General features: G+C 34.2%; 1 protein-coding gene across 1 annotated transcript; it reads right to left on the reverse strand.

Moving 5' to 3' along the window:
- Positions 1–4771: 4771 nt before the first annotated feature.
- Positions 4772–7540, reverse strand: LOC132270888 (CASP-like protein 1E1). Its single transcript, XM_059772096.1, has 2 exons — positions 7287–7540; positions 4772–5581 (listed from the first exon to the last, which is right to left on the reverse strand). The coding sequence occupies exons 1-2, from the start codon at positions 7538–7540 to the stop codon at positions 5242–5244; spliced, it is 594 nt and encodes a 197-aa protein (XP_059628079.1). The 3' UTR covers positions 4772–5241.
- Between the last annotated feature and the right edge of the window lie 12499 nt (positions 7541–20039).

Here is a 20039-nt window from a genome sequence, read left to right on the forward strand (position 1 = left end):
TCCTTTCTTTGGGCAGTAGCTTGGAACGATTTTTGACCTCTAGACCTGATTTTCTTGAGGGTATTTTGGACATTTTACACTGCATTTTTTTGGTTTTCGTCCGCGTGTCGGGTAGAAAACTTGATTTTGGGGGGGGGGGGGGTTTCTTCTTTGAATTTTTCCAGAAAAGTCCGTTTAGATGCCCGTTTTTACTCTCAGTTGCAGCAGTAGTGGGTTGATAGCACTGTAGCTGTCACGGCCTTCATCTGACCGCCGCGACGTCGATTTTGTTTTTGACCTTTCTCCCTCATCCAGACTCCAAATCAAGTGAGTTTTTTTTTTAAAATTGATTAATTTTTCATTGTCTATCCAACGGTGTCCTCGGTTGCACCCAGATATTTCTGGATAATTACCAGTTTACCCTTTTAGCTTTGTTGCTCGTTTTTCTTTGTTTTGTCGTTTGTCCTTCGTTCGGAATCCGGATAATGAAAATTCTTGAGTCCATCATCCTTAGTTTTTCATTGTCTTCCCAGTGGTGTGCTCGATAGCACTTGAATCCATTTTTTTTTTTTTTTTTTTTGCAAAATGACCATTTTGCCCCTAGGTTCCTTTTTGTCCGTTTTTGAAACGACACTTCCGCATTTGTTTTCCTTTGGGTTCCATGACCTCATTGAGGGTCACATTGGTGTCTTAGAGACGCATTGTATCTTTAGAGACCGTTGTTTCACCTTTCGCTTCCGTATTTCGGATCCGTTATCGGATCATCTTTTGGTCATCACTGACGCACCGGGTTTACAAAACTTGGGCCGTCACAATCCCGAATAAGAGCAATCGGCTCAAAAATATCCTTCATGAACTCAGGAAGTATACAAACACAAGTATACTAAGCTAAATAAAACACACATAAGACAAGTATACACAGCACAAGTATACTAAATGAAATTTAAACTCACGGAGCAAGTATACAAGTTCAAGTATGCTAGATAGGATTCAAATACCCAAAGTAAGCATCAATTCTCAAGCTACAAGTAATCCATGATTAACAACTTGAAATTAAATGCGAAATCAAATAGAGGAAAGACTAGGATCCTTGGCTGCACACTAATCGAGTTATTCCGGGTTACTAGCTCGCAAGGTACTACCTAGTGCGCATGTGTATAAGTTATTCCAGGTAATTACGACCCACAAGTTATTACCTACTGCGCACTTCATATGACTTAGGAAACTCACGAATCCGTACTAGGGCTAGACCCTAGCCTTCATATGAACATGATCCTTACAAGCCTCCAAAAACAATAAGTTCAAAACTTATGCAAAATTAATAAGTTAAACCAAACTTATACATTTCAAATAATGTCTAGGAATCAATTTACATGCACAAGTAAGGTTGAATCTACACAAACCATGTCCTAGAATTTAAGTCCAGATAGCATATGACATGTCAAGTTTCCATTATGCAATTTATACACAAAGTAAGAATATTTTATAACAATTGAACCACATTACTATCCTAAGCCACAAGTACTAAATAAGCTACAATTTAGTAACAAGCTCCCATGGTAAGCAATTGTAATATTCTAACAAGGTATATACCTACACAAGATATATTTAAACGAGTTATTCAAGACAATGATATCACCTATCATGCTAAGTCAAATTACCATCTTTAGGGGCTACAAGTACTAATTCTACAACAAGTTAGTAGCATGCTCACAAGGTAATTAAATGGACTACATTTCAAGGAATTATCAACCTATTACATCCAATATCAATTTAAGTGACCAACACACTTAAAACAAAATTAATTAATTAGCTTAATTAATTTTTCTCTAGATTTTCAAACATATCCAAATATCCTCAATTTAACATATGTTAAAGAATTCACCAAGGCCTACTTTAATATCACATTACAAGTTGATTTCATACTAGATACAACTATGTTAATTAATCTTTTACAAAAGATAAATATTAAATAAGTTTTGCAATTCTTATTCAAATATCTCAAATTTAATATATGTTACACAACTCACCAAGGCCTAATTTACTAGCATTCCATAATTTAATTCTAAACTATATACCATCATTAGAATTAAATCCAAAATAAAGAAAATAAATAAATTAAATTCTAAAAACTTGAACAAGGCATGCTCACAAGTTGCATATGCTTATAAAACAATTAATACAATAATAATATAAACCTAAGACATCCCCTACCTCAATTTGAGATAAAAATCTCTAAGGCCCACCGAAATGAAACCGCTCCGAATTCGACGAAACTCCTAGGTTTTGTCAGGGACAACACGATCTACATGAACCCCCAAGAAGCCCCATCAAAATCACAACTTGACTTCAAACCCAAACTCAAGAAACGGTCAGAAATGAATTCTAATAGGGGGGAAAGGTAGAGCACGTCGAGAGGAACGATAAATGTTAAGGCCGAAGAGTTTCCACTAAGGAAATCAAGTGGAGGAGAAGAAAGAATGAAGGCAGACCCTTGGGCACCGATGGCTGCTGGCCAAGAGGGTGAAGAAGATGATGGAAATATGACTTTTTGACTTAAGACCCCCTATTTATAGAAAATCTCAAAAAGTGCCCCGAAAGGGTCCCGCCGGGTCCGGAAAAGTGAATTTTGAGCAAACGCGCTCAAATGACAAAACTCTATGAACAAAAAAGATTCTAAATGAGAAAATATGGACAACGGAAGAAACAGCGTAAAAAATCAAGTTCCAAACAGAAAGACATGCCCCGAATAAGTTCGGCGGCAATCGGGGCCAAAAACCCTAAAACTGGAAAAAAAAAACATGACTCGACGAAATGTGAAAATGAATCCCATACGAGGATCCAGGCTCCAGACAAGGTATTTTGCAATAACTTTCATTAATTACACAATGGCCCCTCCAAAAAGTGAAAACTGCACTAATGATCCAGAATGAAAATATCTTCCAAAAATATTTTCTTAAAAACCCCTGAAATAAAATATCTTCAAAAGATATTTACGAAAAACACCCCAAGAAAAGAAAAAAATTCTAAAAAACTATGCATCCATGCCCCTATGGACACCAGGAGCAACCAAAGTACTTTTCTGCAAAAGTAAAGATACGTATTTCGTGGAAACCACTTAGGATGAAGGTACATGAAGTCAAAAACCAACTCCAAACACAAAGAGTGAGGTTATGCCAACAAAGTGACAAACGGGGAAAAGACAAAATAGGGAAGAGGACAAAACAGGAAAAATGACGAAAAGTGAATAGTGTCGAAAAACGAAAAATGTAGAAATGACTCAGTCCTCATAGGAAGTTGTCAATCCAAATAAAAGAGTCTCAGAAACTATTTTCAAGCACTCGAGACGACACTAAGCGACGAGAAACTAAACTCAGAAAAGAAATTTCAATGAAAAAAATTCATCTGTAAAATTCTGAGGAAAAAGGAATGGAAGAAAATGACCGGGTCATTATAAACCTATCTCAGTTTGGTGCTTACAAATTGTGTAGCTGAATAAGAAATTAGCCATGTTCAGTTCAATCCCCTCCAACCTTCAACATACGAGAAGGGCGGAAATCACTCTAAAAAAATTGGGGTTTACTTGAAGGCTGAGAAAGGATGAAGGGGAAAATAAAGGGCATGGAGGTGACTAACAAATATAAGCAACTCGTTCTCAGCGATGCCCTCACTGGAACTAAAGTCGGCATCAAAAGGATATTTTTCTATTTCTACCCCTTCAGGAATCTCAAACTCCTCCATGACAGAGTTAATAAGGAATTTTAGGTGATGGAGTATACAATCATATCTTTCTCAGCCTTAGAAAATATTTCCTCAGATCCAGAGGTAGATTCCTCCTCTTGATCATTCCCTCTCACAGCAGAATCGCTTGAAAAGTCATGAGAATTAAGGATTTTTGGGGGAGACAGATATCTAATGAGAATGGGAGATGCCGAAGGAGTGGCCTCAGAATCTATAATCTCTATTTGATCTTGAACAGGAGAAGAATTCATAGTATAAAAGTTACAAAGGAAGCATGAACTAACCTAGAAAATGACGAGTCTGTAAAGCACGATGATAGTGGAAGCAAAATGTTGAGAAAAGTTGCGTCAAAATGTCAATAGCCACGCTCTAAACCGCCATTTACAATTCTAGCAACTGCGCAAATTCAATTCCCTTCTAAATAGGGACCGTTACCCAATTTAGAAGGGAAATGGGGGCAAAGTGTGGAGGGAAAATACTTCCCTACCAGTAAAAGGTTAACACATCAGCATGAGAGGGGACCACCGAAATTATGAAGACTATTCAAACTTCATGCTTGGCCTTCAACATGAAGAATGTGTCAAGTCAATCAAACCCAGTGGAATTCATTAAGGAAGGCCCAAATAAATAGGATTTTAAGCCCAATCATGAATACACGTTTTAAATGCATTTTTTATAACAGTTTTATTAGAAGAATGATTATCATTCAAGAAAACTGAATCACTAAAATCCTGATCAAAAGGAAAGTGTAGTGTAATTGACAACCTTGAGGGACAAGCAATGCGAATCCTAAAAAGATTCTATCTCTTAGAATTTATTATAAATAGAGATTAAGACCTCGAATAAAGATACACAAGCTCCGCATTATCAATCTTAGTTTCAAGTTAATAGTTCTTTCTATTTGTTAATTCATATTATTTAAGTGTCGTGTGACAATACGTCGACTTTTCAAAGTTAAAGGAGTTTTTGCACCTACACCCCTCAATTTATTTTATTTTATTTATTTATTTCATGTTAAGAAACCCATAGGCCTACCCAAACAGTTTATGCCTTACACCTTGACTCTCCTCTTTGAATATGAGGAGATTGTACCATTGAGCTGTCGTTATTGATAACCTTCAATAAAAGATGTACTATCTCTCATAAAACTTTGTCAGCAAATTTCTAGTTGTTTTCTTCATTAATAGTAGTGAGCGTTGATTGGAGAGGCTCTATCTGACTATCCCTGGTCAACAAAACTTCTGGCACCTAGGCTCTTTCATTGAGTGAACAAATCAAGCAATTCGACATATTAGGAAGAGGAAACATTTGTGACAAGGAACATTTTACATTTATGAAAGATTATAAGAGAATGAAACAACAGCACGAGAAATCAACATACACAACCCTTTTGGATAAAAAAAAAAAAAAAAAAATTCTGCATTACATTATGGATTTTGGTCACACTCACTGGACAACTTCACTTAGCCACAAATAAAAACCAAAACAGGCTGAAGAGAGATCAAAGTAGTCCATCAAATTCTACTCATATTTCTTGTGAAGTTTCAAAATAGCAAGCACAACCAGTAAGAGATATGCCAATGAGCCAAGAAGAGATATGGCTATGGCAGCAGCCACTTGGTGACAGAATTTATCGAAGACGTCGCATACTTTGCTCCAACGCACATGCGAGTTGCCTCGGTAGCCAATGAGGCCGATTGCAGTGGCGGCTCCGGTGCTAGAAAAGAGTAGTACCAACACCACTAAATCAAGGATGACGATCATCAGATAAAACCATTTCTTCTTACCCATTATGGCCAATGTGAGGATCAAAGAGAGTGCTCCATATGAGCATGCTATGGCATTTGTCACCTCCAAGTACCTATTAGAAGAGTTTGACAAAATTAGTTTGTTATAATTTTATTTTATTTATTTTTGTTTTGTAATAACACAGGTAGTTGGCTTTGGGACTTTGGCTTGAATCTATGTCACCCATAATCAATTCGGTTGGGTTGGGTGAAATATCAATTAAGCCTTTCCATTTTCTCATACTACTTGACTTAGCAGAAAGCTGTGTATGGTTCACAAAGAATTTTGAATTCACAAAGTAGAAGAAATTTGCAGAGGATTTTGAAATATTATTGATAATTGAATGGGTGATCGGATCTTGTAATAAGTGTTATTTGTCCCACATCGAAATCGGATGGGAAAGTGATTCGGTATAAATGGGTGGGTATACAGCATTACCTAATAGTTCGAGCTTTTGGGTAAATGGGCAAGCGCCCACCCATTACAATTGATATCAGAGCCAGACCCAATCCTTGATCCGGTGTCACGCCAAGCGCCCGACCCGGAAGGCGTTCGGGCTAACATCCCGGGTAGGCAGGGTGGCCTGAACCGCAATGAGGGCGTCACGAGTTTGGGTGGGGGAGAATGTAACAAGGGTCATTTGTCCCACATCGGAATCGGATGGGAAAGTAATTGGGTATAAATGGGTGGGTATGCAGCATTACCCAATATTTTGAGCTTTTGGGTAAATGGGCAAGCGCCCACCCGTTACACATTTCCAATACATGTATTTATAAATAAAGAAATCAGCATAAGAAACCTTAAAAACATACGGAACTAGCTAGTAGAACAAGAAAACTATTCAAAAATCAACTTACTCCAAAAATTCTGTAAAAAAAAAGAAAAAAATCTAATTACACTAACTAAAAAAATTATTAAATTCTAAAAAGGAAAGTAATCCAAATATGTTTTTAATTATTAAATATTTAAAATTGGGAAAACGTAATTTTTGAATTCGGCCAAAATGCGTCCTACCTTAATAGTTTTTGCTACTGATTTTTTCAATTTAGGTTGCTTCCGATCATACTAGGGTCAAAACGGACTCGTCAAAATTATTTCGAAAAAAACTATCTCAGCCTGCCCGTTTGACCTTTTGACTATCCAAGCGGACTCCAAAATCATTGTCAGCAAGCAATCTGTTCTACATTACTACTACTAATTTTAATTCAAGAAATGCTAGTGAGAACTGGGACATGTCGTTGGATGCAACTTAGCCAACCATTAATTGGATGATCTTGGACAAGTTTTTGAGTGGTTTGTATTAAATCATACGGAACCCAAAAGTAACTTGCTTGGCTTTGTTTGACGCATCAATATATTCAAGTAAATTTGAAACTTGTCACAAGTTTTAGTCAAATAAAAGCTGGTAATAGTGACACTTAATGTCTGCTAATTTTTAAAAATGTATATATTGAATGGTTAATTTAATTTTTCTCAACTTTTTATTGCATGATTACCCATACAATTCAAATGGTACACTTTTTTAGGACAATGGTTTAATGCGCTGTTACTAGCATTGAAAAGAGATTTCAATAAAATTAAATTATGTTTCAACATTTTATTTTTTAGTTTTGAAAATTTTAAAACAGGCTATGCAAGAGGATTCAGACTCGATGATGGAGAGTCTGAAATTGAAGACTCCCACACATTCATTTGATATATTTATATATATATATATAGAGAGAGAGAGAGAGAGAGAGAGAGAGAGAGAGAGAGAGAGAGAGGGAGAGAAAACTCACACAAAGGCAGACATGTAATTCCACTTAGCGGTGACCGGAACATTTAAAGGTGGGAAGGCGAGAACCACCTGTATAGGCACAACCGTGGTCTGCTTATCAACCCCAAGAACAATTGCCGCCACCAGAGTGAATGCAAAGGCCAAAAGCCTCAACATAAATTCTGAACAATTCAAACTACTTTTATTACCCACATTCATTTCTTGGCCTCTAACTTCAATATTACCCTCTGATCTCACCCCATTGCTAAACTCCATGACGCAAAAGAATAATTTCCAAGAAAATTGATCGGAATATACATTAACGGGTTATATATATATATATATAGAGAGAGAGAGAGAGAGAGAGATGTGGGGATGCTTATATAGAGAGAGATACTAAAGAGGAGGTGTGAAGGGGAGAGGAATGGGAATGACTTCCATATTGGTGACATTTTACGAGTTTCTGTTTTTGGGGAAGAGGACGTATTAGTGGTTTAATCATTGGTGCGAAGTGTAATGCTTCATTTTTGGTTTACACTTGGTGGGGACGATTGGGAATTTGGGATATGATTGACCAATTTGTTTTCCTATTGACTAAAAGATTAACCTTATTTGATGATTTTTTATTTTTTATTTATTAATTTTTTTCATTTTACAAACATTAAAACTTTTTTTTTGGGTGATCCAATGTGGAAAATAAATGATATGTGATCTCTTAAGAATTCCATTGATGGTTAACACTGGTCTATCATATGATATTTGGTATTGTTCTTATCATTTCATAGGGGAAACAACTCACTATTTTAAAAATTTTAAAAATATACTTTCTAATGCTAGTATCTGTATACAATTTTGTGACTAAAGTATAATGAAAGTAAATAATCTATGTGTGTTATGTTGGTTTGCATATAATTGGTATATTAGAATTAGAGAAAATTTAGCATAACCGAGGCTAGCATATAATTTATAACATCAACACTCAAGCATAGCATAATCGATTTTAAATTTTTAAATTTTAAATTGTACCATTTGATTAAGCTACGGGACTTAGTAGTATCTTATTTATTTTTTAAGTGCAAGGTAGAATTTTTATTTTTATGTTTTTAGGACGGTGGTAGTGTCAGGCATCTCTTAGAACCCATAATCCACCATAAGACAATAGGGTCCCCTGTCCCACATCAAAATTTATTTAGAGTAGTCCCAAGTAGAAAAGGTTGATGATTCAAATCCCTTCAATAGCATTGTTGGAGGCATTATGGAGTGATTTAGTTGGTAGAGCACCCAACTCTCCAAACAGGTGTGCCCGTGTTTGAGTTCTCCCTCCTCCTAATTTGGCAAGGGAAAAAAAGGGCATTGTAAGATTTTTTTTTTTTTTAAATAATAATAATAATAATAAGAGTAAAGTGCAAAAAAACATGATCCATATAAAAAATGTGCAAGAAACACTCTCTATTTTATAAAGTGAATTTTTTTAGCAAATTTTCTATAGTCAATCTTGATTAATTTTTTTATATGAAATTTTGAAAAATACCCTTAAGAAGTTAAGAACATTTTAGAAATATCAAAGAATAGCTCAACTAAAAATAAAAAATAAAAAGCTAGAGTGAACACTTAATATTAGATTATTATTTATCGGAGAAAATAAATTCTTATACTATCATTTAAGTATTCACCCGTAAATGACGAATTGGATTATCAAAGAAGAGCTAAACTAAAAGTGAAAAACGCTAAAGGAAAGCTAAATGTAATTCAAGAACATTTGTTTCTGAAAATCTTTGAGACGTGGCAGCTCAGCGTGCCCGTAATTTTTGGGATCTTCCATCTTCGTTCATTTGACCACCTCCTGGAGATGATTACAATGAAGGCTATCAAAGGCTCAGCCTAAGATCGCCTGAAGATGGCAGCTCATAGGAAATGGAGATAATTGTTTTGACATGGCTAAATGTATATATTGGGTATTTGGGTTTGGGTTTGGGTTATGCTTAAGCCTTGTATTGGACCTGTTGGTCTTTTTGCTTTTGTTTGGTGGGTTTTTTGCACTTACATAGGGTCAAGGCCCCATTTCTAATTTCGCCTCTGGCCCTCACTGTACATAGACTTTAAAATATACTATTGTTTTAACATTTTGTAAAAAAAAAATTATATACCCAGTTACACTTTAGACGGAACCAGTTGCACTTTCCAGAGGCCTTAAAAGTGTAATACTCTTAATTTTAAAAAGATAGTCCCGGTATTTTAATTAAGTATTTTGTTACATTTTGAATTTAATTGTTTATTTGCAAGGTTATGTAAATTAATTAAATGAATTGTTTTATTTAAATTATGTTATGATTTTTCTTTAAATGGATTAATTGTTAATTAATTAAATTGGTTGAATTAATGGTTTTTATTTTCTTTAATTGACTAATTGTATTTTAGATTGGGAATTAGTTGTGTAATTAGATTAAATTAGTATAACTGTTTTAATGTTAAAAAAGTAGGTTTAATTCTTTTTATCACGTATCGGCCGACTCTCGTTTAATTAGGGTTTCCGTCCTAGATTAATAGTTGGACTTAGGATTTTATTGGTGCCTATATATATACGTGTATTAGTTCTGCCAAGGGTTTTAAAACCCTATTCACGACACAGTGGAAGTAGAGACATAACAGAGAGAGGATTGAGAGAACAGAGACGTCGTAAGGGTTACCAAGGAGGAAAACAGAGAGGACCAATGAGGTTTTGTTGTGGATTAAACCAGAATAATAGGAGGCTTGACGGTATTCAGTAATTGCCAGAAACTTAGAGATGATGCCAAGATTTCATAACTGAAATCACAGGCAAGTTTTTTTATTTCTCTCTCCCATTGGCCTGTGTTTTGTACACTTAGATAGTCTCTGGGAGTTTAATTGGACATTAATTGAATCTTTCATGTTTATTATATGCTAAATTGATCATCTGAATGTGTTGAATTTAATCTGTCATGGTGCTTGCACGTCTACGTTTCAGTTTGGTCTTTATGCATGTTAAATCAGTAGCGGTTTTAATCATTGTAATTAATTCCAACTATTACAAACAAACCATTGGGATGCTACTGGAATAGTGATTTCAAGTTGAGGGCTTACTGTGACTCGGATTGGGCAGGTTGCCCACTCACTAAGAGATTTACTACGGATATTGTGTCTTTCTTGGACCTTCATTAATATCTTGGAGGTCGAAGCGACAGAAAACATTTTCTCTCTCTTCTGCCAAGGCGGAATACTGTGCAATGACAAGAGCCTGCTGTGAGTTGACATGGCTCCGATATCTATTGAGGGACTTGGGACTTTCACATCATGAATCTGCCTTGCTATATTGCGACAACAAGGCTGCCTTACACATTGCGGCCAACCCAGTTTTTCATAAGCGAACTAGGCATATTGAGATAGATTGCCATTACATTAGAGACAAGATATGTACATTCTGCACATCTGCTAGCAGACGTCTTGACGAAGCCTTTGGGGAAAGAGATCTTTGTTCCTATGTGATACCCCCTAATTTCGGAATACGGGTTGATCAAGTCCATACACAAAATTCGGGGATATCAAAACAATTAAAGTATTTAAACAAGCACATATTACAAAATGGAATAAAGAATAATTAATACGCTGAAAAAAACTAATAAATACTAAATCCATTAATAATTCTCCAACATTTACAACTCGGGAATCCTGTAACTCAAGGACCCCGTAACCAAAATCCATTAACCAAAAGTTCACTACTGATTACTAATATCAAATGAAATGATAATAATATCTTACTTTTAATTAAAGCGAAAGAGTGGATAAGTCCTCCAGCTGCGGATCCTCAACCTTGAGACTTGAACTTCTAATAACCTGAAAAATAAATCGTGGGTTAAACCCTACGAGCAAGTTCTCTCTACCAAGCTTTTGAAAACCAATAAACAAATCATTTATACCAAAACCAATCCTAATAAAGTTTAAACCTTAAAGTACCTTGCTACATATATATACAACACAGTAAATCCTATCCATTAATGGTTTCATTACATTGTCAAAACCCTTAACCAATAATTAATTAATAATTATACCTAAACCAATCCACCAGTATATATTTCTTTTAAACAAACTCCTTTAACCTTAACTTCATCCTAGACAATTATTTAATCTATTAAATAATAAAACATAATTAAGGGAATATAATAAATAATCCAAAACCTAATAATGATTTTCTTTAATTATATAAATCATTAAACCAATATCTAGGCTTTGACAAATCATCCATGTCTCCACCAATATTATTTTATTGATATGATAAAATAATAATTGGCCTGTAGTTACTAGATTATTCTAATAAGAATAATCCAATCCTAATCCAACTTGTACATACGACATCCACAGATGAATTTTAAATCATCTAACACATAACAATTTAGTTATGTAATAGCAATTCAACCATGCCATTACAGATATATTTATTTAAATATTAGCAATTCAACCATGCTTCTTTAAGTATATTTATTTATACTTTTAAATAGCAATTCATCCATACTTCCTCTACATGAAATTATTCAAAAATAATAAGGCCATATATATTTAAGCCGTTGGCAACTCATCCATGCCTACAATTCAACCATGTACCACATCTTAAAACTAATTTAACCACATACCAAACCATACCTAGACATTCCATGCATATAATAAGCATACCATTTAAGAATAATAAATATATATATATATATATATATATATATTATTCTTAAATATATATATATATATACAAGTACTTATATATATACGTCCTTCCTTACTAACCATATATATATATATATATAGACAGTTATACACACTTCCTTCCACCCCCAACTACTAATTAAAATTATATATGCACATTAAATACCCAAGCGATACTCTCTGGCTCCCAAAACACCACGAACGCATCCGCTGATGGATGTTTTCAACCCTAACAGTTTAAAAACCAATTCTGGGAATTCACTAAGATCCCCAGGAACTTACCAGGACCCCAAACATTGTCCCACACGCCTCCATGCGCCACCACACACTCCTAGACTTGCTGCACGCACCTCCACGCGCCACCAGCCACTGGCTGCTGTCCTCACGCGCCTACACGCTCTGCACACGCGCCGGATTTGGCCCTCCGCGCGTGCTGGCCTCTCCTCATTGGTTGCCCTTCCTTGTCATGGTGAGCTCGCCCACACTGGATCTTCATCCACCCTTTAAATTGCATCTAGTGGCCAAATCATGCAAGCGCACCATCTCTTCATGGACCGCGCATCAGATCTTCCAGCTGTTGACTGGACCTTACCAATGGTCCAGATCTGTTGTGCACCTAAATTCTATGCGCCGTATCACACCACAATAGCTTCTTATCATTAGGACCATTAAATGGTCCTGATTTAAGCGCACCAAGGCGCTGTACACCTTGCCACACCGAATTCCAGCCCCTTTATTTGGGTGCGCCGATCTCAAGTCTCCAGTATATAATATATACACAATATATATGTAAATATATATATATATACAGAATATATAAAATAACTTCTAAAACCATAAAATAATTCCAGAAAATTCTAGAAAAATCCCACAAGCTTAATTTAATTATTTTGAACCTAATTGAACATATATAATTAAATTAAGATCTATTTAATTCAATTCATCATGGTACACAAAGGTTAAAGCAATCTATAAAAATTTCTGAAACTAAAGTTTAATTAATCTAACCTTACATACAAGATTTTACATTATCAGAACATTACATACATACATTCATATGTTTAAACTTATAATTTTGTAAAGATTAAACATGCTCATATAATCCTACTAATAAATTAATTTAATTGAAAATAAATAAATACATAAACTATAATTTCGATAATCAGGTGATAGGCTTATGAGCCCTAAGAGGAGAAGTAGGGAAGAACTTGCCTTTCTTTTCCAAATTCGGTCTTCTCTTTCTTTGATCCGGTCTCTTCTTCGTTAGCCCTTCTTCTTCTCTCTCTAATTCTCTCTGTTTTTTTTTTTTTTTTTTTTTTTTTTTTTTTTTTTTAACGTAGAAAAACTCCTAACCCTAAAGTCTTATGTGTCTATTTATACACATCAAAAATCTAAATCATTTTCCCATTATGATTACCATATAAAATAAATAATATCTATCTTTTAAATAATATATATACACACACATATTTTAATATAATTATGTACATTACCTTCCATATATAATCATTAGTTAAATAAATTATATATACCTATATATATGTCAATATATATATTGACATATATACCCCTACAAATGATTATTAATTAATTAAATTTATATACATATAATTATGTAGATATAGTTATGCAAAAATAATTATTAAATATCTTCATAACCACGGGCCTTTAATAATTACCCAACAAGGGTTCTTTCAAGTCCAATACCACATCAGTTGGTCCAACTTCCCTTAAACCCAATCCAAATAATTTAAACACATAAAATAATTAAATTTAATTTAATAGTTACCAATAATTAACAATAAAGTTACACAAACATAAAATCACACAAATCAAATAAACAATTCACGAATTAGCATTCCACAAATCAAAGACTATATAAATTTAACAAATAAAATTACAAAATATAATTTAATTAAAATAATACAATTTATCTACTCACTTAATAAACTAAAATAATCACAATTATCCACGCACTTAATTAAATAAAACAAGTCATTTAAAAATAAAATAAAAATAATTAATAAATCCTTTTAAAATATTGGGTATTATGTTAGGAAGTCAAACTTTCGTATCTTCTATATTAAGAATAGATAATCTTGTATATATTATCTTTCCTATTGTAATGCCTAACTTATAGCTAGACAACCTGTAATGTAGTAATAGATTCCTGACTTGTAGGAATGATTAGAAATCTCCATGTACAAATACACGATTCAGTATTAATAATATTCATTCAAGCAAATTCAATCTTTCTTCCATCTTAATAATATTCATTCAAGCAAATTCATTCTTTCTTCCATCTTTTCAGTTCTTTATTTATTTGCTTTGCTTCAAGATTTGTAGGTCTTTTCTGGCTTGACTTTATGCCTCTATACTCCTCTTATGTGTCATCTTGTAATTATTTTAATGTTTTACTGCAGTTTAAAATTTTAGAAGTTCATTCTAGACCATATATTTGACAATGAAAAAAAAAATTAAACAAAAGAGAAAAAAAAAAAATCTTGGAGGATAAAAAAAAACAAAAATGAAAAAAAAAGAAAAGAAGAAACAGATTGGGCACTTGTCCAAGAGATTTGATTAAATTTTCCCACCTTTTCTTGCACCCAATCATCAGTTTTCCAACACATTTATACACTCTTCCACTTTCTTCGAATTATCTACTAATCAACCCACTAAATGCCCCATCAAACATAAAGTGAGAGTTATTTACACGAATCCCAGTCAAAGAAATAGGGTTAGTAAAGTAAATACATATTGGAAAGATACAATTTGTATTCAACTAATGTGGACTTTTTTTACAAGAGACTCCCAATTTGGATAAGCACTCTCTTCACAAACTGACGTGTGTTACCCAGTCGCTGTTGAATTTCAGTTTTCGTGTCATCTTGTACAATGACACTCTTGAAGGATCTATGACGAAAAAATTAAGTGATATTCCAAAAGGTTCTCTCTCTGTAGTCTTCATTGAATGATTTGAAGGACGGTTGGTAACGTCATTTTAAGGCAACTAGATCAGTAAGTGTGTGTATATATATATATACACACTTGTACACACGTGGATAGATAGATATAGACAAGATGGTTAAAAAAGAAGCAAGAAGAATACGACTAGGCAGTTGATTTTGTAGCTAGGCCCATTGTTTTGTTATTGTAATAATCCACAACTAAATGAGATTGAACCAACAAATATTACAATTCCACAACTAAATGAGATTGAACCAACAAATATTACAATTCATGAGATTGTAATATTTGTTGGTTCAATCTCATTTAGTTGTGGATTATTACAATAACAAAACAATGGGCCTAGCTACAAAAAAAATTGTCAATTCAAAATTTTATAAAAATAAATTATAAGTGTATTTTTTATCAAGGTAAAAAATATATATATAATATTTTATTATAATTGAATAAGAGTCTACAAATCACTGTTAAAAGATTGTAATCTTATAATTGATTCCATCTTAAGGTGAAAGGTGTTGGAAGTGGGTGTGGATCTAATGTGCCTGGGCGCTTGGCGGCTGAATCAAACGCGCTTTGGCACGTGTGTGATGACCACTAATGATGCGTGGTGGTGCAACGACGGAACTAATCTGACACATTAAGGTGCGGGATTTATCGCTGGTGTGTGTGAAAGCACATGAAAGAGTGGAATTACCACATGAGGAGCACGGTGTTGCAGTTTGGAGTGCGGAAGCGTTAGTCTGCAAGCATAATTTGTCAATTAACCGCTGCCGTTGGGGCTAATGGTGCCATTTCTGGCGGTGACTACGATAAATTAGTAAAATTTTTTACAAGAGATCGAAAGGCTCTGATAAGATGTTAAATAATAAAAGAGGGTGAAATTCTATATTGTATTGATGTGTAGGATATATGTTAATCCTATATAAAGTTACAGTAGATTATACAATATAATAATAATATATTTTACAATACATTCTAACAGAAAGTCACATAAATTTTTCAAGTAGTTCTCCTTAATTCTATGATTTTTTCTTCCTGTCAATCATTTTTGAAATATAAAAAGAACTTTGATTTTATAGTTTATAATAAGAATATATATATGATGCAACTGATTTATAATAAGAATATATATGTGATGCAACTGATATTAACAGTGACAATATATCATTTTAACAACTTGGCAAAGAAAAAAAAAATCGTTCTAGTCTCAAATTATTACTAGTGCTAAGGTTAGAAACTTAGAAATTACTTTCAAACTCTACAATTTTTTCTTTTTCTTGCTTTCAATGTCAAATGCTACCCCATTCAGTTGAATATTCTCAAAATAGTATTTTCCCTGCTAACATTTCGTGTATCCGAGACCAACATGATAATGACCTTACCACGTTGAAGAAAAAAAGAAAATGAAGAAAAGAAAAGATAGTGTAGATATGAATAGAAGGATATAATATAATAATACACTTATTTTGATAACAGAAGAAATATAATAGTCTTAACAATTATTTATTTTTGGAAAAAGAAAGAAAATTAAACTATTTTAATGAATTTTTCACTACACCTTTTTACATTTAGAGGACAAATATATTGACAAGAAGTGGTACACGTTGTGCTAAAAAATTTATCGATATTAAAAAAAGTTTTATTAAACTTTGTAATCTTTTTCTTTTCTTCCATTTTTTAAAGAATTATAATTTGTATCCTTTTAAATTTGTACGCCTTGTATTGGACCTGTTGGTCTTTTTGCTTTTGTTTGGTGGGTTTCTTTCACCTACTTCGGTTCAAGGCCCCATTTCTAATTTCGCCTCTGGCCCTCACTGTACATAGACTTTAAAATATACTGTTGTTTTAACATTTTGGAAAAAAAAATTATATACCCAGTTGCACTTTAGACAGAACCAGTTGCACTTTCCAGAGGCCTTAAAACAGCCCTTAGTAAAAACATAACTAGTTGCACTTCAAAACATAACCGGTTGCACTCTTTGCTTGAAATATTTGGTCTCAGTCTAAACACAACCGATTGCATTCTAAATAGAACCGGTTTGTGTTTTTCTGAACATGTGGATTTTCAACTTTTGGTAACTTTTGAGTTTCCTATTTTTATCAAAACATCTAGGATGTCTTGTACGATTTTAAAACTCCTTTTTACTCGTTACAAGAACTCTTTAACATATAAGTACATCATCTATCTCTAACCCTATAGGAGATTGATTTCTTCAATTGTAAAAATAACTTTTAAATCTTTTACATGAACATTAAAGCTTTTTAAGAGATTTTTTTAGAAAAATCTGATTGTTTATCGCAAGAGTGATTTAGCGTGATGTTCTCGTATTGATCAATACGAAATCTTCAGAAACTAATTAGTTTAGCAGGATTTTTTTCTAACTTTTACAAAATTCCGATTTGAAGGTAGAGGAGGGAGTCAATCACACTACAAAGGGTCAGAGCATTCAAGGAGTGTTGATGTACTAGCAACCATTATGCAAAGATCAAGGAGTAAACCTGAAGTCTAGCATGTTTAGGTGGAGGAATAGCAAAGTCAGAAAGATGTTCATCGATTGGTACTTAGTCCAGCGAAGTGCATGTAAGCCTGAGTCAGAGTCTATTGTACTTACTTTGACATTAGTGAATTGTTTCGTTCAAGACTGTGAAACTTTACGTGGTTTTCATCATAGATGGTCAGATTTATTAATTCCAACAAGAGTTTCCACTCGGTATCTACTTTAATTGTTTTACTTTATTGTTTATATTTTTGTGAGTGTGGATGTGACCTTGGTAATTATGGTGAGTAATTGATCAGTCACAAGAATGAATTGAGTAAGTTGAGTTATTCACCCCCTCTAAGTCATTGGAGTACAATTTACAACAAAACAACTTCCACACCGCCCTACTCACGTCAAATGTGTCATCTTGTAATTCTTTTAATGTTTTACTGTAGCTTAAAATTTTAAAAGTTCATTCTAGACCATATATTTGACAATGAACAAAAAATTAAATAAAAGAGGGGAAGAAAAAAAACTTAGAAGAGAGAGAGAGAGAGAAAAAAAAAAGGCGAAACATATTAGGCATCTTGTAATTCTTTTAATGTTTTATTGTAGCTTAAAATTTTAAAAGTTCATTCTAGACCATATATTTGACAATGAACGAAAAATTAAATAAAAGAGGGGAAGAAAAAAACTTAGAAAAGAGAAAAAAAAAAAAAAAAAAAAAAAAATTAGAAAAGAGAAACATATTAGGCACTTGTCAAAGAGATTTGATTAAATTTTCCAACCTTTTCTTGCGCCCCATTCGCTACCCTAATTTTGTGGGTTGGGCTTTCAGTGCTTTTGGGCCTAATGAGTCTTTTTAAGCCCAACTTATTCGGCAGATCTATGGCTCTAGAGTCTCTGCATAGGCAAATTTTGAACATGGGCCGGTTGTGCGCCATATGGGGTTTAATACACGTCAACAGCTCTCTACTGATTTCTGTTCGCAGGCACAGGTAATATCTTCCTCTGTCACTTCTCAGTCTCAATTTAATTAGTCGCTTGCTTCTTCCTTTACTTCTTTAAGAGTGCTGGTTAGGCCGGAGATTGTTACGATTGCGAGTCCCGTTAACTCAAACAATGGAACTCTAAAAATTATAGCTTGGAATTGTCAAGGTTTGGGTTCTTTTTCGACTGTATAGCAACTTAATAAGCTCTAGGCTTAGTTTTCTCCTAATAATTTTGGCCTTATTGAAACAAAGAATGGTTGGAGGCGGCTACTCTACTTAAAAAACATGATGGACTTTTCACATGGCTGTACGGTTGAACCGGTCGGTCTTGCAGGGGGCATTGCTCTTTGGTGGAATGATACTGTTCAATTGAAAGTGTTAAATAAAACAAGGTTTTATATTACTGCTACTATTTTATCGCTTACTCGGCCTCCTTGGAATTTGACTATTATCTATGCTAGTACAAATGATCGGGTGCGGACTTGGCAGTGGCAGTATTTAGCAACTAGGGCTAATTCTTGGTCTAGTCGTTGGGTGCTTATTGGAGACTTTAACGATATTTCACATGTATCTGAAAAGTATGGGGGAAGGGCCAAACAAATCTAGCAGTTTCGCTCATTCCGATCTTTGATTGATCAGTATGCTTTGCTGGATCTTGGGTATGTGGGTCTTTCTTTTACTTGGTCCAATCAGCAGGATGGGATAGCTAGTATTCAGGAGCGCCTTGATCGGGCTTTGGCTATACAAGACTGGGTTTTTTTTTTCCCCAAAAGCTCAATTATCCCATCTTACAGTGGTGGGATCAAATCATTTTGCGTTGCTGCTAAACCTTCAACCTTTGTGCCAACCTCGGAAAAGGCAGTTTCACTTTGATGCTCGTTGGACTTGTATGAGTGATTGTGCGCACATCATTGATGCAACTTGGTCTACTCCGATTAGTGGTTCTTATCAATTTAGGTGGGCTCAAAAATTGCGTAAATGCAAAGCTGATCTTATCCATTGGGCTAAAATTAAAAATTTTAATTCCAAAGCCCATATTGATAGTGCGGTCAGTCGGCTTCAGGAGTTGAAAGCTAGGACTGCCGATTATTGCCATGCAAAGGTTGCTTTGATGGAAAAAGTGTTAAGCTCTTGTTGGTTGGAGGAAGAGCTTTTTTGGAAACAGAAATCTTGTGTTTTGTGGTTGCAAACGGGGGATCGTAATACTAGATTTTTCCATGCCACTACAAAGAGGAGGCGAGCTCGAAATACGATCTCTGGTGTTTTTGATGAACGAAATCAATGGGTGACTGAGGAGACTTCGGTTAATTCAGTGTTTCTACGTTATTTTCAGCACTTATTCCACTCATCTAACCCTACAAATATTGCGGTATATTCTTGGGCGAATGTCTGAGGTGATGAACACCAGTCTTCTGTTAGCTCCGTCGGAGTTGGAAGTGAAGCAGGTCGTGTTCTCTATGGCCCCGATGAAAGCCCTTGGACCTGATGGAATGACACCATTATTTTATCAGATATATTGGGAGATAATTAAATTTGATGTTGTTCATGCAGTTTCTAGTTTTTTCACCACTGTGCACTTGTTATCTTGCCTTAATCATACGAATATTGTTTTAATTCCTAAAATTC

The sequence above is a fragment of the Cornus florida genome, unplaced genomic scaffold (assembly GCF_030987335.1).
Source record: "Cornus florida cultivar Cherokee Brave unplaced genomic scaffold, ASM3098733v1 CherokeeBrave_3.0.0_Hap2_Chr01, whole genome shotgun sequence".
Classification (NCBI taxonomy): Eukaryota; Viridiplantae; Streptophyta; class Magnoliopsida; order Cornales; family Cornaceae; genus Cornus; species Cornus florida.

Coding starts and splice junctions, on each gene's coding strand:
- LOC132270888 (XM_059772096.1), bottom strand. CDS start 7,540: ATGGAGTTTAGCAATGGGGTGAGATCAGAGGGTAATATTGAAGTTAGA. Junction 5,582..7,286: donor AATTACATGTCTGCCTTTGT/GTGAGTTTTCTC, acceptor CTCTTCTAATAG/GTACTTGGAGGTGACAAATG.